Consider the following 24,387-nt stretch of genomic DNA (forward strand, 5'->3'; position numbering starts at 1 on the left):
CCCTAAATGTAGCTGCTATGCTCCATCCTTTTTGCAGTTCTTTAAACTCATCATAAACTCCTCCAACCAATGGGCCTTTGTATGTGCTATTCCCTTTTATCAGAATGCAATCCCCCTCTTTGCTTAGCTAACTTCTATATGCCCATCAGATTTCAGATGAGTTGTTCTTTCCTCGTGGACGCCTTTGCTGACAGCCAATCCTGGGCCAGATTCTTTTGTTACATGCTCCAGAGAACCACGTTCCTTTTACTATTTGAGTTTGTACTAATAAACTCACATTTTAATTAATTAATTAATCTTTTCTGCTAGACCAATATTTCTTAAGATCACAGGGAACACAGGAGTGTCTTTGCACAGTGTCTAGCACAGTATTTGGCACAAAATATATGTTCAATAAAACTTGTTGAATGAATGAAATGATCATTGTATTCCTGATGTTAGCAAGTATAATCCAGTTCAAGTTTGGAAACAGAAAGTGCAAAACAGAATCTATCTAATAAATCTGGTCTTCATTCGTTTAATCAGACTTTCTCCTTTGGCCATTCTGCATATTCATTCACCCAACAACTATTCACCGATGGGGTCAATGTGGAGTGTCGATTAGTGCTGTCACTTTTAAGTAGATTATTTTAGAAAAGATGACCACTGATTTGAAACTAGCAAGATTTAAAAAGTATTTTTAAAAATGCAACAGGAAAAAGCTTGCTTCATTTCATAGAAAAAGATTTCTCCTTTCTGTTATTTTAAAAGGGAGATGAGGATTTTGTTTCATTAGATGCTGCATATTTGGGGGCTGGACAGGCCACTGTTACCCCTGCATATACACAGATGCCATCCTTCTTCTGCCGGTCCTAACATGCGACTTGAAAGTAAAAACATCAGGTTCTCTTTATTTATAACAGGTAACAGCTGAAGTCCAGTCATCGAACATACAATAAAAAACAAATGCAGTTACATCCGTAACAAAAGGACAGCCAGCATGCTTTCTTCCATAGCACTGCATTTCTGGTTTGTCTCTATGGTTGGTCCTTATGGTCTGGAACATTTTTCCCCCAGGAATTTCCTTTTCAATGGGAAGATGGTCTTCAGGGCAAAAACTGTTTATCAGGCTCTAGTTCCAGGAGTACATATTTTATTCACTTATAAATACGTACCCTCCCATGCTGTCTTGTTCCAACCTTCCTTGCATTCCTATTGACATCGGTCATTTATTATAACTCTCCCCCAACATTTATTATAAATCCCCTCCCCAAGTTGTATTTACAGTTAAGAAGAATTTGTACATGGCACAAATCAACTCAGCTGTTAGTGCACAGAAGTCGCATAATCCTCTGAAATACTTTTCTCCAGCTTTGGGGAAATAATTATATGTTAATTTAAACATACACAGAGAACATTTCTTAGACAAACATAACTCCTGAGGTCCATCTGGCAAGACAATCTGCTTTGTATTTCTTAGCACAATAAAATGTATCTTTGGAAACAGAGAAGAACCAAAAGTATTTAAAACAAAAACAGAAAACCACACATAAAAATCACACAACAGATTGACTGATACATTGAAATTCTGTCAAAATAAGATTTTCAGTGAGGCTTTTCACTTCAAACAGGCCAGGAAAAAAATAATCCTAAACGGCATATTTTATACACGTGGCTCTTTGTCCTCCTAAGTGTTGTGTTCTCACCTGAAGTTTCTAAACAATGTTTAGAAAAAGAATTATTACAAGAGGGATTACCTCTTTCAGTCAATTTATGGTGAGAGGTTATCAACAACTGCTTTGAATTCTCAAATGTCAAAAGTTGGAAGGCAGAGATAGATTTTGCAATTAAATAGGTGGCACAATTATTTCCTTCAGTATCATGTATTTCCCCCATAACATTTTTTTTAATTATCCCTTTAAAAAACTCATGGAACTTGTTAAATATTGACTGCTTCTCTACTTCTCTCTCAAATCTTTCCTCGTATCTTCATCAAGCTTCTGCTTAGTCTTTGAGTACATTTGCCTTGACTTGCTGCTCAAGGATTTTCCTCAGCCCCCTTAGAAAGGCTGACATAGTTCACTCCAAATCCTTCAGTGCCAAAGAAAGCTCCACGGATGCCTCACACGTGGTGGGTAGGGAATGACGGCAGGAAGGTAGTCTTAAGAAATTACCAACACGAAATGCTCAGAGGCCAGAAGAACAGTCACCAGGATAAGAAGAAACCTGCTCAATTCCTCCCGTAGTCCTTTCTTTGAGCCATTTAAACACGGAGCTATTTTGTTTTTTAACTTCATGTATAGTTTCTAGAGTTCACCGAGAGCTCAAAACAAGAAAATACCTACAGAAACTGTAGTTTTTTTTGATAACATCTGACTTCTTACATCAATTTTCTACTAGAGAAATGGTACTTTTAGAACCAGATTTTGGCTTATGGTCCCCTTTACTACACTTTGCTTTCTAGAAATGTTATTTCATATCTATAAATGAAAAAAGCAGGAAGTTATACGAAAACAACTAAAATATCAACAGAAATGCTAGCTTTAAATTCTGACTTGAATACTTTGGCCTAAATTCTAACTGGGCTCACATTGGGGACCACCTAAGAGCAAGTGGGGGAGTCCTACGTGTCCTTCCTTAAAAACCACTACACGTTTGTAGTACAGTGATCTGAATTCCTTTGTCACCATTACAGAACTTTAATTTCATGTACTTCATTTGATATAAGCAAACGTTCTGTGTACTTCATAGAATCATCTTTGAAGAGAAGCATGAGCCATGTTTTAGAGAATTACGTTTTTTAAAAAAGGTACTGTAAAAGAGAAAGTCATATTTATTTTATTTTTACTTAAAATTTTTTTTAATTTTTGGCTGTGCCACACGGCTTGTGTGATCTTAGTTCCCAGGGATCGAACCTGCACCCTTGGCAGTGGAAGCGTGGAGTCCCAACCACTGGACCACCAGGTTAAGTCCCAAGAAAGTCATATTTATGAATAAAATCTCCTTTGCTTAACTTCTTTCAAACCATCATTTAATGTATTTTGCAATATAATTTTTGTTTCATCTTTGAAAGTAACTTGCACACTTAATACTTCTTTTTCTATCTTCTTCAGGCAACTTTCTTTTCTCTATGAAAACCTATTAAGGACGTTGCATCAATTTACTCTTACTTCCTTCCTGTTCACTGAGTTTAATATGCGTATAGGCAAGAATGCCAAATAGTGTACATAACATGCCAAGACCCTGATTAATGGACAATGGATCCTTAAATAAAACATATCCTCCAAATAAAGTAATGCAGAACTTGAAGTGTCCAAACATGTTATAGCTGAGGTTTTTGGATAAGGATAAAAAAGAACAAGCCAGATGTTATATTCACACAAACACACACACACACACACACACAACCACGAAGCAAAAGCTTCCTGTGCCTGGAGAGAAGTGCACGAAACGCAGACTAAACAGCGGCCCCACCCCTGCCCCTATCGCCCCGCCTCCCACCCCATCTAAAGAACAGGAACTTCAGTGAAGTGCTGGCTTGATCCTAGCTTCTTCAGGTAGGTTTTAGCAAGTAATCAGTGACAGGAGACTGCCTCAACTCTCCTTGTTGACCTCTCCAAAGAAGAGAAAAGGGGCTGCAGTACAAGGGTGGCGAAGGGATTCAGAACAAGGTACAGAGAAGGTCTTTTGTAGAGCAATTTGTGATGCTGTTTCATGGCACCATTTCTAAACTTCCCTTGGCAAATAAGGTGAGACGTGAAAGGTGCCAGATGGCTGACACAAGGTCAACACAGCCAGTGTGCTTAAGTTTAAGAGGGAATCGGGGACAGGGGATGGAACACCACTGAGCACCAATACATGCCAGGCACTACGCCAGGTGCATATATAACACCATTTTATTTAAGCATCACATTTCCCTTCATTGTGGTATCACTCCTCCCATCTACAACTGTAGAGGCTTGAGGATTTTAAGTAACTTAGATCACAGAGTTAGTAAGCAGCAGAGCCAGAGGCCAAACATAGATGGGTCTATTTAACTCCAAAGTCCATGTTTGAGATGAGCAGACTGCCAGTAACTTGCTGCTGGATTAGGATGTTTCCAAATCACTGTTCATTTAAAAGACAAACTAAAGACACACAAATGGTTCCTTTCTAAATTATTCTCTTCCTGTATTTTAAATAGTTTTTTATATATGGATTAGTACTTTATTATTTTTCAGAGGTCTGATATGTACCCATCTACTCTTCCCAAAAACAGTACCAGAAAGAGCTACCACCCTGTGCCTCAGCATCACTGTGAGGATTAACTAAGCTAATATACGCGAGGCCTCGAGTACCCAGTAAGCACCCTATGGGTCAGCTATCAACACAGTACTTACGCATAATCAACACCTGCCAGGTGCTGGACACATTCTCTCAAGCACTCACCCAACTCTGTAGGTACCCCAACCCCCGTTTCATAAGTGATGAGAGTGAGACCCGAGATCTACCACAAGTCACGCAGGCCCACAGGCAGCGGCGAGGCCGGGATGGCACACCTGGACCTGTCTGACCTCAAAGCCCAGGCTCCCTCCTCTGTTCTGAGCCCAACTAAGCAGCTTGGAAGTTGCTTCCGAGCAGGAGAGCACGGGCTGAGTCACCAGGGTACCTGTGCTGGCCCGACCCAAGAAGGGTAATTTTCCTGCGGGATGGAGGACCTTCCCGAGGACGTTAATTATAACCATAATAAAGCAGGTTTCATTTTCAATTACGAGCTATCTTCAAGTGAACCGGCTCCCGCACTTCAGCATTTCCTTACTCCTCAGCCTCGCTTTGAAGTGCTCATGATCTGTTAACAATATTTACATGAGAGGAAAGGCAAATTTAAAGAAATGCTTCAGTGAATCCTTTTGTAAATTAGAAAAATAACACAGAACAAAACAGGTGCAGTCTATACCTGACATCTCCAATTCTTCTCTCTAATTCTCCACTCTGCTCCGGTCAGCTTCCACCTGGACACACAGAAGTTCTCGTCAAAACCTCCACCTCACCACATCCCTTCCTCCATTCCTTTCCAGCCTTCCTCGAGCTTGACCTGTCAGCGGCCTTGGACACAGCTGACTCCTCTTCCTCCTCACTTGGCTTCTACACCCTGTCCTCCTTCCTTCCACCTTGATCACTCCTTCTCTGCCCCTTCTGCCTGGTTCCTGTCATGTCTCCAAACTCTAAACACCGAGGTGACCCAGGACTCGGTCTTTGGGCACCTCTTTTTCTTCCACTTGTTTGCCTGGTAATCGCAGCCAGGCTCACTGCTTCAAACCACATCTACACACTACCGACTCTCTCCGGAATACCTCCAACAGAGACCTCGACCTTGAACTCAGATTCTTTTTACCCAAAACTGAGCACTTGGTCTTCCTCCCCTCCCCCAAGCCTCCTGGGGGCTGTCCTATTTCAGTCCATGGCAACTCCACCCTGCCAGGTGCTCAGGCCCAAACCGGGTGGCAACCATCTTTCCTCTCTCATTCTCCACATCCAGTCTGCCAATAAAACCTGCTGGCTCTACTTGAACATATATCCAGAACCCAATCACTTCTCACTATATCCACTGCGACTGTCCTGGTACCAAACCGCCATGGCTTCCTGATGGTTTCTCTTCTTCTCTTGCCACTTTCAGTACAGTGGTTTTCCCAACCAGGGGTGATTTTGTCACCTGGGCAAGGTCTGGACACAGTTTTGGTTTTCATAATCGGGGAAAGGGATGCTACTGGCGTCTAGTGGGTAGAGGCCAGAGATGCTGCTAAACATGCTCCAATGGGCAGGACAGGCCTGTCCACTGGACCAAAAAGGCCAATAGCACTGAAGTTGAAAAGCACCCCCAGTCTGTTCTCAACACAGTAGCCCAGAAGGATCCTATTAGAACAGACAGAAAATCATGGCATTTCTCTGCTCAAAACTCCAATGCCATCCCCTCTCACTTGGTGTAGGAGTCCTCGTGTGAAAGTTCTGCTCAGTCAGGCCCCCTGTTACTCTTCAGGGACAAAGAACCCACTCTTTGTTCTTCCCGCTCCAGCCACACAGACTTCTTGTTCCTTCCAGCCTCTCACCTGCTGTCCCCTCTGCCTGGAACGCTACCCATCCTGCCCTGCACAGAGCAACCTCACTTCCTTCAGGTCTTTCCTCAAAAGTACGTGTCTTGCTGAGGCCTTCCCAACTACCCTCTGTAAAACTGCAACCCTGTCCCCAACATTTCACATCCCTTTTCCTGCTTAACCTTTTTCTCCTTATCACTTAACACAATCTAGCCCTGTATATGCCCATTTCTTATTTTTCTTGTTTATAGCCTGTCTTCCTTCCCAGAATTTAAGCCTGTGAGAGCAAAGATTTTTGTCTCTTCGGTTCACTACTATATCTCCAGTGCCTGACAGACAGTAGATATTCAGTATGTGAATATTTATTAAGTCAAAGAACAGTTTATAGGGGGCATGCAATAAGTATTTGTTGACTGAATGAATGGAGGCTCTTAATCAGGGTGCATACTTGGATGCCTTGATCTAGCATCATGGTGCATAAATCCTGGGGCTAGACTACCTGGGCTCAAATCTGGACACCACACTTCTCAGCTGGGTAACTCCAAGTGAGTTATTCAACCTCTCTGTGCCTCTATTTCCTCTTCTGTAGAATAAAATGATAGAATTTATCTCTTCGAGCTGCTGTAAAAACTAAATGCTTAATACACACAAGATGTTTGGAACAGTGCCTGACACAAAATAAACATTTATTAAGTGTTGTTTATTTTTTAATTTTTAAAAAATATTTATTGGGCTTCCCTGGTAGCACAGTGGTTAAGAATCCGTCTGCCAATGCAGGGGACATGGGTTTGAGCCCTGGTCCGGGAATATCCCACATGCCACAGAGCAACTAAGCCCATGCGCCACAACTACTGAGCCTGCACTCTAGAGTCCATGAGCCACAACTACTGAGCCCACGTGCCACAACTAATGAAGCCCGCACGCCTAGAGCCCATGTTCCACAACAAGAGAAGCCATCGCAATGAGAGGCCTGCGCACCGCAAGGAAGAGTGGCCCCCGCTCGCCGCAACTGGAAAAAAGAAAGCCCGTGTACAGCAACAAAGACCCAACGCAGCCAAAAATAACTAACTAAATAAATAAATTTTTTTTTTTTTTTTTGCACAGGCTCTGGACGCACAGGCTCAGCGGCCATGGCTCATGGGCCCAGCCGCTCCGCGGCATGTGGGATCCTCCCGGACCGGGGCACGAACCCGTGTCCCCTGCATCGACAGGTGGACTCTCAACCACTGCGCCACCAGGGAAGCCCTAAATAAATAAATTTTTAAAAAATTATTTATTTATTTGGTTGCGCCGGCTCCTTAGTTGCGGCACGTGGGCTCCTTAGTTGTGGCATGCAAACACTTAGTTGTGGCATGTGGGACCTAGTTCCTGGACCAAGGATCGAACCCAGGCCCCCTGCATCGGGAGCACAGAGTCATAACCAATGCACCACCAGGGAAGTCCCCAGGTATTGTTTTTTTAAAAAAATTATCATTATTATCACTGTTATTTACTGATAGTGGGCAAATATGCTGCTTTTTTACTTTGTTGACATCTCGGTGTTCACTTATTAAAAGCAAAATGTGAAAAATGGGCAGCTGAGTTTGATTCAGACATTCAAGTCATGACTCCACTTCTTGATTTGAAGTAATATTGAGAAAAGCAGGCACACCCATAGCCAGACAAGTACAAAACCAAGCTCAAAAGTCAGAGCAACTGGTCTGAAATTATTTTCTGTTATTTGGATTAACCACATCTTTACCTTATTATTATCAAACTATCGAGAACTGAAAAGTGATGGAAAACATAAGTATCTACCCCATTATTCACTCAACAAATATTTATTTAACCCCACTATGCACAAGGAATGGTGCTCTATGTTAATTCTGGTAAGGGAAAAGGTCACCTATTCCTTAAAGAAAATTCAAAAGCATTTATCATACAGAAAGCTAACCCATTTCCCCAGTTCACAGTTCTTTAAATTTCCACAGACTCTAGTAAGAGACTAAAAATAACTCACTCTACTCAATTTAGGCCATGCAATAGAAAGTGTGAGACTCAAATAAGGAAATCAATGTGACAGAGTTTTGGAGAATATAAAAGACTACACATTTGTAAGTTGTTAGGAAAAGGATACGTGACTGGTGAAGTGTTCCCAATGATCCAATAAATCGATAAGTTCACCATGAAAGCTATTACTCCAGAGAGCAGGACCATCAGCTACAAATAAACCAGAAGAATCATTAATGCAAAGCAGCTGCAATCATTGCAATCATCAAGTGAAAATACACTTCATCAGGCACTTCTATCAACCATTAAAAACAAGATTTTTAAAAAGAGAGAATCAAGTTGGGAGATAGCAAGAACTGAGGGTTAAAGAGCAGAATGAGTAGTATTCACAAATGTAATTTTGTCTACAAAATGCAATGGAAAATTCTCCAACAATATCCTGTCTCTGAATGTAAATCTCCAGATTCATTTTTCTTATCTATCCAAAGAAAAATTATTTTGTAATAATTTCTTATTATAAAAGTAATATATATTCATTACAGAAAAACCAGACAATAAAGATGAGCAAGAATATAAAGAATTCTTTTTTTCCTTCTAGTTTTATTGAGATATAATTGACATACAGCACTGCGTAAGTTTAAGGTGTACAGCCTCATGATTTAATTTACACACATTATGAAATAGTTACCACAGCAAGTTTAGAGAACATCCATCATCTCATGTGAATACAAAATTAAATAATAGAAAAATAGAAAAAAAGTTTTTTTCCTTGTGAAGAGAACTCATAAGGAATTCTTTAAATCTCAACCACTCACCACTATTAATACGTTGGTATATATCCTTCCAGATCTTTTTTCCATTGAATTGTTTATATTTATTCTTATTTAAATTCAATCAGTAGGCATTCATCAGGTATCTATAAAGCTAGGCCAGGCCTTGTAAGGAACACAGTGGGTTCCTGCCCTCAAAGATCTTAGAAACTGCTTGAGCACATGATAAAAATCTTGATAATCATAGCTTATACTTATATAGTACTTATTATGCACCAAGAATTGTTCTAAATATTTTACATATATTAACTCATTTAATCATTGCAAACAGCCATGAGGGAGTAAAATATCTTCCCTTTTTACAGACAAGAAAACAGAGCACAGAGAGGTAAAGCAACTTGCCTAAGACACACAGCCAGTAAGAAGGGCCAAGGTACTGGAGTCCCTGCTCCTAACCTGCTCTGCCATGCTACCTCTTAACCACATGAAAGAGAGAGTGCAATACAAGATGAACAGCTCAGGCAAGAAAAGAAAATGAGTCCTGAGCTCTACCTTGTTAATAGGCAAACAGACGATAGGTTCTGTAGGACTCTAGACAGGAGATGTCCTTCTGGGCTGCGAAAGCAAGAACAGTCTTTGGATTTCAAATGCATGTTTTGATTAGAGAAAGAAATAACAGGGGCAGGAAATAGTATGGGTCAAAGCATGGAGGCGTGAAAGCCCAGGCGTGTGCATGGGATGGCGAGTTAACCGACTTGGCTGAGGTGGGGGACCAAAGCAGCTGTACCACTGTAGACACACACAACATTCTGTCCAAACGTATCCCACAATTTCATTGTAAAAGTTATAAAACCATTTTCTATTTCTGAAATAAGAGAATCTAGAGAAAATATTAGTTACAATTTGAATTAGTAAGAAGTTTAAATTCCAAAGAAAATGTCATATTTGAAGATTCTTTCTGTCCCATGTGGGTTTTCTATTTTTAAATCAGTGCAGTCAGAAGACCAGGTCAATTGGATTTGCAGCCTATTTAGGTAGAAATAGTAACACCTTATTTGTTTTACAACAGTGAGTTCCATTAAATTTTCAACTAAGAGAAACTTGCTCCTTAAAGATTTTAAAAACTGTTTCTAGAAATGTGTCCTTGTTAATTTTATTGAGTTCACAGAATGTCACATGCCTATTTCTTGATGACCTGGCACATCATTAAAAACACAATTACATGCTCTACTTTGAGGCAATGATGCCCTCTAGGGACAAGAAGGAATGCAGGTGACTTTCCCTTATTCAATGGCCTCAGACTGGCTACGCTCTTGTTTCTTTGACGTTTTTTATGGCCTTTCTGCTGAGGTCCTCGTTTTCAAATCTGTCAGAGGGCCAGTCACATAAAGCCTCTCCCCTCCTAGTCTAAGGTGCTCAAGCTGCAGTGGTTGATAGGCAAGATGACCAAGATGGGTAACTTTTGTAAAAGTAAGAGGAGATATTACCTGAGAGATGGTCCACTGATTTCTACCTTGGGAAAAAAGTGCAAATGCTAAAGTACATGAATTCAAAACAACGATCAATCTGCTCACAGGCAGCCTCGCAGGGTGGTTAAGAATGTGGACTTTGGATCTGGAATGCATGGATTCAAAATCTGGCTCTGCTGTGGACCTTGAGTCAGTTACTTAACGCTTTGTCTCTCAGTTCCCTCATCAGTAAACACCTAATAAAGTTGTTATGAGGATCAAATAAGTTAATATTTGCAAAGAGCTTAGAATAGTGCCTGGAGCAGAGTAAGGGCTATGCAAGTTTGATAAATCAACACCACCAGCAAAAAAGACGTTCCCACTGACTGTGTTAAAAGTATGGGAAGCAGGAGTTCCTTTCCTAAATAGGGGGATTATACTTTCTAACTTTATTAAAAAAATGTCCCCAAAGTACAGGTCCCTTTGATCTGGCAATTCCACTCTAGGACTCTAACCCATAGAATACAAAGTACCAGTTCATGAGGACACATGTACAAGGATGTTTACTGTAATGCTGTCCATAGCGTTAAGAACTGGAACTATTATACAGGCACTGAAGGAATGATTTGAAGGGATTTTCAGGGGACATTGCTAAGTGAGAAAAGCAAGATACAGAAAATCATGTGTAATATGATCCCACTTCTGTAAAAAAACCAATGTGCAATTTATGTGTACATACGTGCATCTGTGGCTGTGTACGTTGTATGTGTTTACATGTGGGTATGCACAGCACGGAGAAAAACACGGAAGAACAAACACTAGAATGTTAACATGACTTATTTCAAGGGACATGGGTGAGGTAATGGGATGTTGATGTGTGTATGGGTAGGAGGGCTGAGGAAAAGGAATCCATGATAAAAGCTGCATATATAGGGAATTCCCTGGCAGTCCAGTAGTTAGGACTCCACGCTTCCACTGCAGGGGGCACGGGTTCGATACCTGGTAGGGGAACTAACATCCCACATGCCATGCGGCACAGCCACAAAAAAACCTCCCAAAGGGCTTCCCTGGTGGCACAGTGGTTGAGAGTCTGCCTGCCGATGCAGGGGACATGGGTTCGTGCCCCGGTCCGGGAAGATCCCACATGCCGCGGAGCGGCTAGGCCCGTGAGCCATGGCCGCTGAGCCTGTGCGTCCGGAGCCTGTGCTCCGCACGAGAGAGGCCACAACAGTGAGAGGCCCGCGTACCGCAAAAAAAATAAATAAATTAAAAAAAACCTCCCCAAAACCCAGCATATATAATACGGTTACATACATATGAAATTAAACATACACACACATGCGTGTGTCTGTGTATATGAAAGAGATCCATGAAATGATCATCACCAAAACGGTAAAGGTGTTTATCTTAGTGTGGCAGGATTTGGGGAGACCTTCACTTTATAATTTTATGTATGTTCAAAAATGCATACAATGAGCATGTACTACTTATACTATTACAAGAAAATCAACAAAGTTATATTTTCATTATTTAAGAAACAAAAAAAATGCCCAAAGTATTGGTGGGCAATAGCCTGGCGGGCTCAGTACAGTAACCAGACATCAGAAGACCTGAATTCTAGTCCTGGTTTGGCCACTGACTGGCAATTTAACCCTAAGCAAGTCCCTCAATCTTTCTGTGCCTCAGTTTCTTCATCTAATGAATAATCCTTACCTTGCCTCCCTTAAAGGGTGATTATAAAGACTAAATGTGAGAATGGATCTGAGCTAGTGCTCTGAAAACTAAAAATTGCATTAATAATGGAGAAATTATTATTATCTTGTTTCTTAGACACCAAAACAATTATAACTTACCAAAGCAGAGACTGACCAGGGACCAAATATTCCTCCTTCTGCAAACACCGGCTCAAAGAAGGGCACGGCGACCAGCAACATGGCAGATGACATCGGGGCCTGGTAGTACAGCAGCTGCATCGAGTTTACTTGCAATTCATGCTGTTTGGCTCCCACCCACTGAAAATTAGGAAAGAGAACGAGTTAGGCAGAAAAAAACAGCATCACTCAACAAACAAAAGATGCAACTCTAGCTAAGAACGTGGGAGGGATTCCCTGGTGGTGCAGTGGTTAAGAATCTGCCTGCTAATGCAGGGGACACAGGTTCGAGCCCTGGTCCGGGAAGATCCCACATGCCGCGGAGCAACTAAGCCTGCGTGCCACAACTATTGGGCCTGTGCTCTAGAGCCCGTGAGGCACAACTACTGAGCCCGAGTGCCACAACTACTGAAGCCCGCGTGCCTAGAGCCCATGCTCCGCAACAAGAGAAGCCACCGCAATGAGAAGCCCGCGCACTGCAACGAAGAGCAGCCCCTGCTCGCCACAACTAGAGAAAGCCTGCGCGCAGCAACGAAGACCCAACACAGCTATAAATAAATAAATAAATAAATAAATTTATAAAAAAAAAAAAAAGAAGAACGTGGGAATGTGAGGCAGGGCGGGGGGAAGAGGAAATGCCTAATGAGTCTATAAGATTTCAAAGATCAATAATATATATGTATATTATACTAAGCTCCCTGCATGAAAGGAGCTTTATAAATTCAATGTCTGATAATCTATTTTCTTCTCAATTATAAAGGAGAAAAAAAATCCTCTTTTCCCTCCTGATCCGAGTAGATGGGGAAAGTCAATGCATACCGGGGCCCACAGGCATCAGCAATCTTGGGAAAATTAGGCAGGAATGGAAATTTCTAAGCAGGGTAATATTTATAAGCAGGATAAGCAGGAATACAGATGCAGTGTCAGACTTCATTTCTTTCTAAAAATGGCCCCCAAAACGAAGACTGGGGGGCAGGGCGGACTCTAATTACAGATTGACAGAAACCTCAGTTATCCCAGGTGGCTGCCAATATGTGTGGCTAGAAAGGTATGTGAGGTCTTTTCATCCACTTGAGAAAACCCAATCGATGGTAGAAGGAACTTTCCTCTTTATGGCTGACGTTTCGGTGGGTAATCCCACACCAATACTCCTCAATAAACTAGATAATCACAAACTTTAAAAGACTATCCTTCGGTAGAACCAACACCCCAAAGCCTCAAATCCCATCAGTTCTCAAAATGCTTCACAAATATAACTGAAAATGAGGCTTTAAAGAAAGCTTGATAGGACTGTCTGAATAAGATCTGGCAGGAACAGCCAGGCTTTTGAATAACTGCTCCTACATAATCCTCTTTCCTGTAGGTCCGGGTATACTGTTACATAAACTCTAAGTCTATAGAAATTCACCAAGACAAAAATAGAAGAGCAAGAAATCTGAAGCATACTCCTGTCAGCCTTAATGAGAGTCTGCTGTGAACATGAAGGACAAAGAATTGATTCTTTTGCTTGGGACACCGCAGCAAGCAAAAATGAATGCAGAGGGTATGTGCACAGCCCTGTGTTGCTCCAGCAGCCTCTCTGGGCCGCTGTGTGTCTCTGACACAAGACAGACAGCCTGGAATGGTGGTGACTCTGAGGCCACCACGTGCCCTCACTGCCGTGCAGCCTGGCTTCTGCCCACCAACCCTCTTGTGAAACTGCTCCCCAAAAGGGCACCTTCACCTCCAGTGGCCACATCAAAGGACTGCTCTCGGTCCCCTTCTGGCCGCAGCCCTCTGCAGAACCTGCAGATTTCTCTTGGAAGAACTTGGCTGCTGGTTCGCGCTGCTTCCTCGCTCACCTACCTGTAAGGGAGATGTCTGGCTTTCCTCTTTTATCTCCCTCACTGATCTTTTGACTATCCGCTGACATCTACAGCTCTGACCTCCTTCCTTGAGCATCCTTTAAGTCCCACCTTCAACAAACAGCTTACTGGCCATCTTCAGTTGTATCACCTGAAGGAGCTTGTTTAAGATTAAGCGGATTAATTCCTTCTCCAAATTAGCTCCTCCTGTGTTGGTCTGATAATTAATGATATAATCTCCTCCAAGGATCAGACTCCCTATTTTCCTCATTCTCACATTCAGTCAGGTCCTACTAATTCTTTCTCCAAAAGGTCTCTGAAGTCTGTTCTTTCCTTTCCACGTCCAGTACCACTGTCCTTGTTCAGGCCCTTCCTGTCTTCCCCTTAAACCATGGAGCACTTCCTGACTGCTCTGCCTGTCACCCTGTCGTCCCTCTTATTCATCCTTCACTGCCACCAGAGTGAAGTTTCTAAAACACAGGGAGTGATCAAGTCACTGCCCATCTGAACTCCTCTCCTGGTACCTGCAGGATAAAGGGCACATTTCCTCAGCATAACACTCAAAACTCTGCCATCTGGTCTCACCCACCCCTCAGCCTTGTCTTTCCACCACGCAACTCCAGTCCAGTCCCACCAAACAAATCAAGTTCTCCAAAAATGCTCTGTACTTTCACACATCACTGCAAAGAAAGACCTCTGCTCTATTTCTTCGCTAAGCGAATTCCTGTGCATTCTTCAATTTAAATTGTTAACCTTCCCATAAAATCTTACCTCACTACCGCCCTCGTGCAGAACTACCCCTTCTTCCCTGGTGCTCCTCAGAACTTTCCTCATACTCTGAGCTATACCACTTGTTATCAGCTGTCTCCATGTGTTTCTGCAATGCTGGATTATAGCTGCCCTTTATCTTTGTATCAAGGTTGAGCATAAAGCAGAAGAAATGTCTTTTGAATGAATGAAGGAGTCAACCATCTTTCTACCACTAAAACTAATAGTTGGTCACTCATCTCTTAATTCTTTTTAATGCCCTAGCAGCATAAGAAGAAATAACTTAGAAATTATACCAGGTTACAATGGGAAAATACAACTTTCCTTAAAATGAATTTTGGGAGGGAATACACCTATTCTGTACCAGTACTTTTACCATTTACTGATAATCAAAAACTCTGCCCATGACTTAGTCTATAATCATTCCTTGGTCAATCTCATTTCAGATATCTACCTGAGAGATACAGAATCCTTTGATTCCACCCTATAGCAATTTTGAAACTTGTGTGAACAAAAATGGTCATATTGGCATGGGCAGTGAGTACTCTGAATTGAAGTGATGTGTAAGGAATACAAGAAATTCTAACGTTCAACAAATGAAATTTCTTGCTATATCTAATAAATAATCCATACTGGGTCAAAAATAAAGTCCATTTAACAAAAAAGAGAAATAGGAATGTTCACTGACTGTATCTAATTAAAAAATTTAACTTTAAACTCACTGAAGTATGCCCAAATGCAATTTTCTTAAAGCACAAACCTGAGCTTCCTCTGATTTCTCTCTGCAGTAAAAGACAGAATATCTTGAGGCCAAGTGACAAGATTGAGCGGGTGCCCCACCCTCTCATGTCACTGCTCTCTTTCATTTAAACTGCTTCTCCGCCACTAAGAAATGTTTTCAACCCCAGAATTTTCACATAACAATGTTTCTGAAATGACCAGTACTAGAAAATTTAAGATGCTAAAGCTGTATTATTAAACTCCTAACATTCGTAACAAGAATGCCTTAGTTTATAACCAGTGGACGTTTGTGAAAAAAGTAAAACTGGTCACACATTTTGGCTCTGATTCCCCATACGCAGGCACTGGAAACCACAATTTCCAGTCCAAGGTTTTCAGTACAGAGAAAACACTGTTTCACTGTACCCTTCGCCATTCACTATTCTTTCCTCTAATATATAAGAAACAAACAAAAATACTTGTTGAGATTTTATGGTAATGAAGTAAGTGAATCCATGAACAAATGTCAAATAAATGGCTGTTACAGGCAAGTCACCGCGCTAGTGCAAGAAGTGAAATACCCACTGCTATAAAATATTGAGAAAAATGATTAGAATATACGAGCTGTAACAGCAGCATATCTTCTGAGGCAAAGATCTATAAATCTCAAATTTTCCTTTCCTGTTCAAATTTTTGCACCTGTACTCACTCCTTCACAGTAATGTCTTAATTAAAGAGTAAATGGTAAATACAACCAATGGACTCAATCCTCAAGTAAAAAGTCTTACTATTCATTTTGTAAAGATTTCCCAGAAAATAATATACCATCACCCCAAACTCAGACTGTTAAGCATGGGTAATATACACTTACAAACAGGTAGGGAGGTACTTGGTGTGCATCATACACCCAAGTTTCTCTGTCTCCTTTCTTCTCTTCACCTTGAGTCAGACAATTTATGCAATTATGCTTTCTTCCCAACAGTCTATTGTCTCTATACTGTATTGTCTAAACCTTGGGGCACAGCTTCAAAATTTATGAAATCTGCTAAAAAGGGCACATAAAGAAAAAAAAAATTACCAACCACTTGATAAAGGGATGTAACTAAAACACCAAGAGCAGCAAACACCGTTCCAAGGAAATTAAACTTCACATCGTAATAAGAATTTAGGATTACACCTACAGTTATAGGAATCTGTAAAGAAAAAGAGGTAAACGTTGTTCAGATTAAATTTATGAGACATAAAATTAGTATTCCTTTCACAGTGTCTTGAAAGGTTAATCATAAAAACATCATTAGGAAACAATGAACCTCTATAAATATTTTTTCCATTAGAAAAAAAACGGACTGGTAATCCTATTTCTTCAAAATGAAATATGATAATTCTATATTTACGCTCACATTTAATTCTATTTAAAGTAAAATTCTGGGTAAAATGAGTCGATGCACTGCAGTTTGCAAGAAAATACCACATGCGTGCACATAGTAGTAAATGGACCCCAAAACCAGTGTCTAAACAATATATAAACATATAACAAAAGCATTAAGATTTTAAATGCTGTAAGTTATGAAGTGCTAAAATTATTTTAGTCTTCTTTAAAGACGCTGAAGCCTCTGCAGTATGTCGCCGCAAACATATCCTGAGACTTAACATTTTACGTTTAGCATAAACGCTTTTCAGTTTGAGCTTTTGCACTTAATCCCATACAGATTTGCATCACCCAACACAGCTTTCTTTTCTTACCGATCATATAGCATTTAAGGATTTCCATCAAACAGTAGTTATTAAAACTCACACAAGCACACTCTACTGGGCTAAAAGCCCAACAGAGCGCCAAGATGGCTTTTTTTCACCTTCCCCAAATAAGCCTGAAGTTCACTTGCTCACAAAGGACTCGAGTGGATTTCCAGACCACGGGAAAGAGCGTGGCGCAAGGTTAACCATTCAAATTTCCCGGGGAGAAAGACTGTCCAGGAGGTGGGTTGTTAAGAGGTGCGCCTCGCCCATCTGAAGCTACTCACCAGCGTGAGCTGTATTTTGGTGGAGAAGGTTTTCTTATAGCAGAAGGTCTGGATGACTATGATCACCGGCGTGGTCATGGCCTTGGCCAGCTGATAGGTGCCTATGGTGTTGTTCTGCAGAGATAAGTTGGTGAAGACCACGAAGCCACAGAAGCTGAGGGCCAGGAGGAGAAGCTTGGAAGGCGGCAGACTTTTGGGGGCAAACATGTCCAGTTTCTGGCAGATGTACAAGCCCAGCCAAGTTACCACGAAGTGCACCAGGGTCAGGCTCATGTTGGGGAAGCCGTAGTGGACATAGATCCATTTGTTGAGGAACACGATGCAGATGGACACCAGTAGGTTGAGCAGGAGCCCGGCGGCGATGCGCCCTCTGCCTCGTACTCTATCGGCCAGCGCTGCCATGACCCCCGCGGAGCCGGGGCCCTTCACCCTCGGAAAGGGGCGCCCGGCCTACCTCCAGCTGCCCTTTGCCTCCTCCTCCGCCGCCGCGTCCTCGCAGCCCCCGGCTTTACGGTCCGGCCGGGGAGAGGCATGCAACCTCTGGGTCCCTGGCAAGCTGCAGCCTCAGCGGATCACACATGCTCTGCCACCGCCCATTCAGCCGGCGACTACGCGGCAGAACGTCCCGCGCGCTCCGCCCCCTTCCGCCCTCGGCCACGTGACTCGGGGAGCCCGCGCTTCCGCCCTTGAACAGTTCAGGAAGCGGCCTCTACCTGCGCAGGCGCGTTGAGCTCTGGGTGCGGCGAGCTGCGTGCTTGGTCCACTACCTCCTGGGTTACCTAAACCTGGGTGCGCCAATCTGGGACCCCTTTCTTGTTTGGTATTTCTGTGTCGGTTGAGTAGACTTGCTAGGTATTCTTGGTGCTGAGCAAATTTAGCCCTCGCCAAACAGGGGAAAGCATTACTTCTTGAACATTTTACGTTCTTGAAACCATATTTTTAGACATTTTATTTTAAAAATCCAAACATAGAGAAGAGTAGACAGTATGATGAACCCTCATATACTCATCATGGTTAGTAAACTATTCAGATTTTTTTTTTGAATCAATGTTTGGTTTTTCATCGTCCTAGAAGTGTCCATTTTACTTAGATGTTCTAATATACTTGGTCAGAGTTGTATATGGTATTCTACCATATTTTCAATTTATTTCATCTGTTGTCACATCACTTTACTTATTCTAAACATTATGCATTTGAGTGAAATTCCTGGGTTAAAGGGTAAATTGTTGTTTATAATATTTGAAAAGGTCAATAAAATAGACAGTTATCCACAAGAATAGAAATAGTCAAAACTTTCCCCAAAGATTGTACCATTTTACATTCCCCAGCAATATGTCCCAGTCACAGTTGTCCACATCCTCCCAAACATTTGGTTGTTAGTCTTTGATTTTAGCCATTCTGATGAATGTATAGTGGTATCTCATGGTTTTAATTTGCATTCACCATTGACTTGAGCACTTTTCACAGGCACATGGTTAGGTATGTCTTCAAGAATCATCTGTTGTACTATTTTGTCCGCTCTTTAATTTTTTTTTGGCCTTTTTATTATTATTTTTTTTTTGCTAATCAAGTGATGCATTTAATGAAAACCACCTAAGATAGTAAAGGAGACATGAGCTAACTGCAGAGAATTTCTGTTGTAGAATACTTCCCCTCCACTACCACGCTGGACACCACTGCAGAGCAAGTCACAGCCAGTGAAGCAGCGGAGCTGGATGTGAGGAAGCTCATTGGCCAGATGCACTGAACTCAACGAGGCACGTGGAGATGAGGAACTTGCAGATGTAATATCCCAGCTAGATGGATGTGGTTTGGAACCCGTGCTTTGCTGCAAGGGCTAGTAACCCTAGGGCAAGTTATCCAGTATCCCCCAAGCAGCCTCATTTGGATCATGTCTGGTTAGACCCTCCTTATTCCAAAAGCAAAAACCAAACCAAAACAAACAAACAACTCCCCCTGAAGACAAATCAATCCCTACAGTCTCACTTTCTCTTCCTTCCTTCAACCCTTTTACAAAGGATAACACAGGGGTGACAGTTCTGAGCTCTCAGGAAATAGGGTCTTAGATGCTTTTGGAGGTTGAGAGGCTAGAACGGCAGTCTAGAAATTCCTTTCATCTTATGGCACTGATTCAGTTTAGACTTGATCTCTCCTCCTCTCCCTCCACCCGTGCTCTCTCACCCCCAGACGGACATATTGGCATCAAATAGCTCTAGCTTTCAATCTGTACTGGGATTTGCCAGCAGAAGAGACGTTGGTCGTTGTCATCCATAAGTTCCCACTCCACCACCAGTTTTATAGAGGGGTATTCACTCTTCACGGGTAGTTTATTCAAGTAGCTGTAGGTCTTGTCTTTTTCAATGGGGCAGCTGATTCCACTCTTACAACCGTCAGGCTCAGGAATAGGAAAGGGAATGGCGAAACCCATCACAATGCCATGCACCACGGCTTTGCTACTTTGAGACTGAGTGCTACTGGTGAATGTGACATTGACACTGTAAGACTGTCCTTTGTGCAGTTGGCAGGGTTGGGTGGAGCATGGATTCACATTCACTTCCTTTATAACTCCGACCCCAGAACCGCAGTCCTTGAAATGCACCGGCTCGGCCAGGGCAGAGGCGCTGAGTGCCAGGAACAGGAACGCGGCGCCCAAGAAACGCATCGCAGCTAAGACTGCAAGCTCAAGGAAAAAAGCCTAAGAGTTCTTTATATATGCTGGACACGAGTTTTTTTTTTTTTTTTTTTTTGTGTGTGTGTGTGGTACGCGGGCCTCTCACTGCTGCGGCCTCTCCCGCCACGGAGCACAGGCTCCGGACGCGCAGGCCCAGCGGCCATGGGTCACGGGCCCAGCCACTCCGCGGCACGTGGGATCCTCCCGGACCAGGGCACGAACCCGCGTCCCCTGCATCGGCAGGCGGACTCCCAACCACTGCGCCACCAGGGAAGCCCGGGACACGAGTTTTTTTAGTCAGTTATCCTTCTGCAAATATTTTCTCCCAGTCTGTGGCTTACTTATTTTCTTAATGTCTTTGAAGAGCAGAGTTTTATATTTTGATGGTCTAAGTAATCAGTTTTTTTCTTTATGGTAATTGCTTTCTGTCTCTTGTATAGGAAATCTTTACCTACCCTTGCTTGGGTCCCAAAGATATTCTCTATTTTTCTTAAAGGTTTTATGGTTTCAGCGTTTATATTCAGGTTTATAATCCATTTACATCATGTTTTCTCTTAGAGTCACATTCTCTCTTTTGGTCATCTCTCATTTATAAGTCCTACACGCTAGTCAATTCAACATAAATGCTGATTCATAAACATGCATTTACCATTTGTAGGCCTTGCTTACACTGATTTCCTAATCTGTAGTGCCCCACCCTTCTTGTGCTTGTATCTCTGTCTTTGCAAATTCAGTGCATTACCCAGACCCCAGCTCAAATGCTACTTCCTCAGAAACCTCTTAGCTGGAAATAGTTTCTCCCTGCTTGGATTACTTGTATTTTAAAATGGCATTTAAAAATATATTTATTGTATTTTCCCTACTGGAAGGGCTAGATGAGATCTTACTCACTGTGTATTCCCCAATTTATTCACTGCTTGCTGTGTGCCAGATACTATTCTAAGTCTGTACATGCTCCAACTTATTTTAGAGCAGGTTTGCTGAATGAGAGTTAATAAACTAGAAACGTCATCAAAATAAAGAATATAGCATAATATTATTTTAGAAAACATTCTTGCTATGTTCATCTAATTAACTGTAATATTTTAAAAACACCAAATTTTATGATGAGGACTTATATACCTGGCTTAAACATGTATCTACTTTCCATCCTCTTTAAGATTTCAGAGTACTTATGATCACAGGGAAAAAGGATAACAGGAAATTTAATTTCTTATTACATAATAGAGGGACGTTCCTGGAATTCATATGAACAGAAAATTTTAGTTTTTATATAGTTTTATTAATAAACAGGGAATTATATAATACATTAAAATTTCAAAGTGTCACCATAATATTCTTAAAAGTACAAAATTAAATGCCTAAATTTCATAAACATTTTCCCCATAAGGCAAAAGAAAAAACCCAGTAATTACAAATATATATATTTTACAGAAAAACTTCCATTTATCATGGAAATTATTGAGATTACAAACAGCAGACGAATTATGACTGAATTTCATATCCTAATGGATCAAGTCCCTGGTCTAGGAGCATTAGAGAGGATTCTCTTAACTTCTGTAGCAATTTCCTTAGTTCTTCCTTAGAAAACACCTGATTTTTAAAAAAGAGAAAAATGTTAAGAATGACAACAAAAAAGAGTGTGAATTTACAGTCATCTAATCAACCTGATTAGCTTAATGCAAGAAGAAATTCCTCTTTAAGGTTTATGTAGCCAGAGGCCAGTATATTAGGATAGCCCAGGACTTCAAAGCTACTTCTCTGGACCAGTCTATATACTTCAAACTGCTTAGAAATGTATACAGATTTTGGATATAAAAGCACAAACATTAAAACTGGATCCCTACTTTAAGAAAGTCTAAGAACATCTAAAGAATATAAACACATCTCACAAACCTAAATATTATTACAGAGGTTATCAAATCACTAAAATTTAAAAGTGCAAATGCTCTAGAACTTACCAGATACAGCTTGTGGCGCTCAGAGGATACCATATCCGCTAACTGCAGGCATTCCTGATACTGACCGGTACTATGCAATATGGTGTGAAGCAGAAAACACAACATTGGCAGACAAAGCTTTCTCAGTAAAACCATTTGATATGTTCTTTCATGGTCTTCCTCAGCATCCTACAGACAGACATCAAGTAGTCATTCTAACAACTTTAAGCTAAATACCCTTACAAAGAAGTCAATGAATCAAACCAAAAAGCAACAGGTAAAAGCTAAAGTGTTTCTGTAAAGCTTGTCATGCTAACTAAAAATAAAACAAGGCAGGGTTTCTATCATGGTATCTTCAGAGGAGTCAGAAGTCTGAAAATGAAAACAGAATGCTTCTGAATTTGTACTTACTATGTTTTAAGTAAAAACATGCATAAAAGGAAAAACAGAGACTAGAGCAAAAATCAGAACAGAAAATAATAACCATTGCCCTGGATATATACAGAAGGAAACACAGATACCAGGAGGACTGAGAGGGCTCTTCATACCACCAGCAGTGATTCCTGCTGGGAATAAGCATCAGGATGAGGGGAGAGGTGCACAGGGAGGACAACTTCATTGCACATATTTTGTTTCTTTAAACAGAGAAATAAAATTTATTAAAAATAGAAAAATTAAAAAAATCTGGGGGGCTTCCCTGGTGGCGCAGTGGTTGAGAGTCCGCCTGCCGATGCAGGGGACACGGGTTCGTGCCCCGGTACGGGAAGATCCCACGTGCCGCGGGGCCCGTGAGCCATGGCCACTGAGCCTGTGCGTCCGGAGCCTGTTGCTCTGCAACGGGAGAGGCCACAACAGTGAGAGGCCCGCGTACCACATAAAAAAAAAAAAAAAAAAAGAATCTGAAGATTTGCATTGGGACAGAACTAACAGATACATGAGGATAACACTGTAGAGAAAACAGTGAGCATTTCTTTATAAGTATACAGGGGTCTTTCTAAAAAATTTTGTGGGTACTAAGAGTGCAGGAAAAAAAACAGACTTTTTTTTTTTTTTTTTTTTTGTGGTACGCGGGCCTCTCACTGTTGTGGCCTCTCCCGTTGCGGAGCACAGGCTCCGGACGTGCAGGCTCAGCGGCCATGGCTCACGGGCCCAGCCGCTCTGCGGCATGTGGGATCTTCCCGGACCGGGGCACGAACCCGTGTCCCCTGCATCGGGAGGCGGACTCTCAACCACTGTGCCACCAGGGAAGCCCCAGAACAGACCTTTCATGCCCACTACATTTTCTTATAAAAAACTGAAAACTAAAATAATTAAAATAATAAAAAGGTACCCAACCACAAAAAAATTTCTGAAATAATCTTAAAAATTAGGAGGAAATCCATAGGACTCATAGTGTAAAACAAAACAGAAAACAGGACAAGCAAAAATACCAACTGGTCCTTTGAAAAGCCTAATAAGACACCTAATTAATTAAAAATTTTTTCCTTATGACAATATTAATCACTAAAAATCTCTTCATGTGAGAGACTATAATATTAAATTGCTAAAACATTTTCAAAGGTAGATGTAAGTGGAGGTATGAAGCAACAGAATGTAATCTGGAAATTATACCAAGGAATAATTGTACTAAATCTGACATAGGTCAGGTTTCCACACATACGAAAACTTAGTGTCAACCTTTTTGTCCTGTTTTGAGATATAGATACATAGAAGCAAATATTAAAACGCATGCTTTGTATGTTCTTAGCTTTAAAAGGGAAAGCACCTTCATTTATTTTCTCAAATAGGAACTTACTACCTTTGGAGGTGCATTTAAAACACCTCAAGGTCTTACTCATAATTCATATTAATGAATCCTACTAGGGGCCTAGTAAGAATAAGAAGACTGCTTCTTTCTGGGTCACTCCATTTGTGCTCCAATGTACTCTTTCCCCCTATGCTAAAGAAGCAAAGTACCCCTGGCCCCTAGACTCCTTTCCACCTGCTTACTGATAACCTCGTTTCATAGGATGGATTCTGGCACCTGCCTCTCCGAAATCCAGTTGCTGCCAAATATCAGGGTGTGATCTCTTCTGCTGACTATAGGTGATTTCCATACCAGTGGGTTGGCTGCTATCAACCATCAACCAACCAGAATCATGCCTGATGGGCCCAGCAATTTGCCACAAGGAAAAGGGAATAAATTGCTCTGCTACAACCTATGATATTTTTCTCATCTGAATAAAATATCCTGTAAATTTGAAAAATTTGAAAAATCCTGTAAATATATAAAACAAAAAGATTCTTTCCATCAGG

General features: G+C 41.4%; 3 protein-coding genes across 6 annotated transcripts in view; all 3 read right to left on the bottom strand.

The window, feature by feature from the left end:
• Positions 1 to 863: 863 nt before the first annotated feature.
• SLC35E3 (solute carrier family 35 member E3) lies at positions 864 to 18,110 on the bottom strand. 2 transcript variants are annotated; one of them, XM_032646648.1, is made up of 5 exons: positions 17,482 to 18,110; positions 16,543 to 16,653; positions 12,111 to 12,269; positions 8,167 to 8,249; positions 864 to 3,307 (listed from the first exon to the last, which is right to left on the bottom strand). In XM_032646648.1, exons 1-5 carry the CDS (start codon positions 17,881 to 17,883, stop codon positions 3,121 to 3,123), a joined length of 942 nt encoding a protein of 313 aa, XP_032502539.1. In that variant the 5' UTR covers positions 17,884 to 18,110; the 3' UTR covers positions 864 to 3,120. The 2 variants fall into 2 exon arrangements, with proteins under 2 accessions (XP_032502539.1, XP_032502540.1); XM_032646649.1 differs by lacking the exon at positions 16,543 to 16,653 and having other exon boundaries at positions 17,482 to 18,067.
• A 1,339-nt stretch (positions 18,111 to 19,449) lies between these two features.
• LOC116760931 (NPC intracellular cholesterol transporter 2) lies at positions 19,450 to 20,164 on the bottom strand. The gene has a single exon (XM_032646479.1). The coding sequence runs from the start codon at positions 20,141 to 20,143 to the stop codon at positions 19,694 to 19,696; it is 450 nt and encodes a 149-aa protein (XP_032502370.1). The 5' UTR covers positions 20,144 to 20,164; the 3' UTR covers positions 19,450 to 19,693.
• Positions 20,165 to 20,963: 799 nt separating this feature from the next.
• NUP107 (nucleoporin 107) overlaps positions 20,964 to 24,387 on the bottom strand; it is a 45,125-nt gene continuing 41,701 nt past the window's right edge. For 2 of the 3 annotated variants that reach the window (XM_032646476.1, XM_032646478.1), the window contains 2 exons: positions 22,114 to 22,281; positions 21,424 to 21,745 (listed from right to left, as the gene is read on the bottom strand). In XM_032646476.1, coding sequence (XP_032502367.1) covers positions 21,638 to 21,745; positions 22,114 to 22,281 — 276 coding nt within the window. In that variant the 3' untranslated portion in view covers positions 21,424 to 21,637. Of the gene's footprint in view, positions 21,746 to 22,113; positions 22,282 to 24,387 lie in introns of all 3 variants that reach the window. The other variant, XM_032646477.1, reaches the window with a different exon arrangement.

This window comes from Phocoena sinus, chromosome 10 (genome assembly GCF_008692025.1).
Source record: "Phocoena sinus isolate mPhoSin1 chromosome 10, mPhoSin1.pri, whole genome shotgun sequence".
In the NCBI taxonomy this organism is placed as follows: domain Eukaryota; kingdom Metazoa; phylum Chordata; class Mammalia; order Artiodactyla; family Phocoenidae; genus Phocoena; species Phocoena sinus.

Bases quoted from the DNA above. Each gene is read 5' to 3' on its own strand.
- SLC35E3 (XM_032646648.1), bottom strand. From the start codon at position 17,883: ATGGCAGCGCTGGCCGATAGAGTACGAGGCAGAGGGCGCATCGCCGCC. The intron at 12,270-16,542 runs GTTGGTAATTTT...CCTAATTTTCAG, and splicing joins TTACATCCCTTTATCAAGTG to TGGGTGGGAGCCAAACAGCA. The intron at 3,308-8,166 runs GTATCCTTTTCC...CAAAAACCTCAG, and splicing joins GGGAACACTTCACCAGTCAC to CTATAACATGTTTGGACACT.
- LOC116760931 (XM_032646479.1), bottom strand. From the start codon at position 20,143: ATGCGTTTCTTGGGCGCCGCGTTCCTGTTCCTGGCACTCAGCGCCTCT.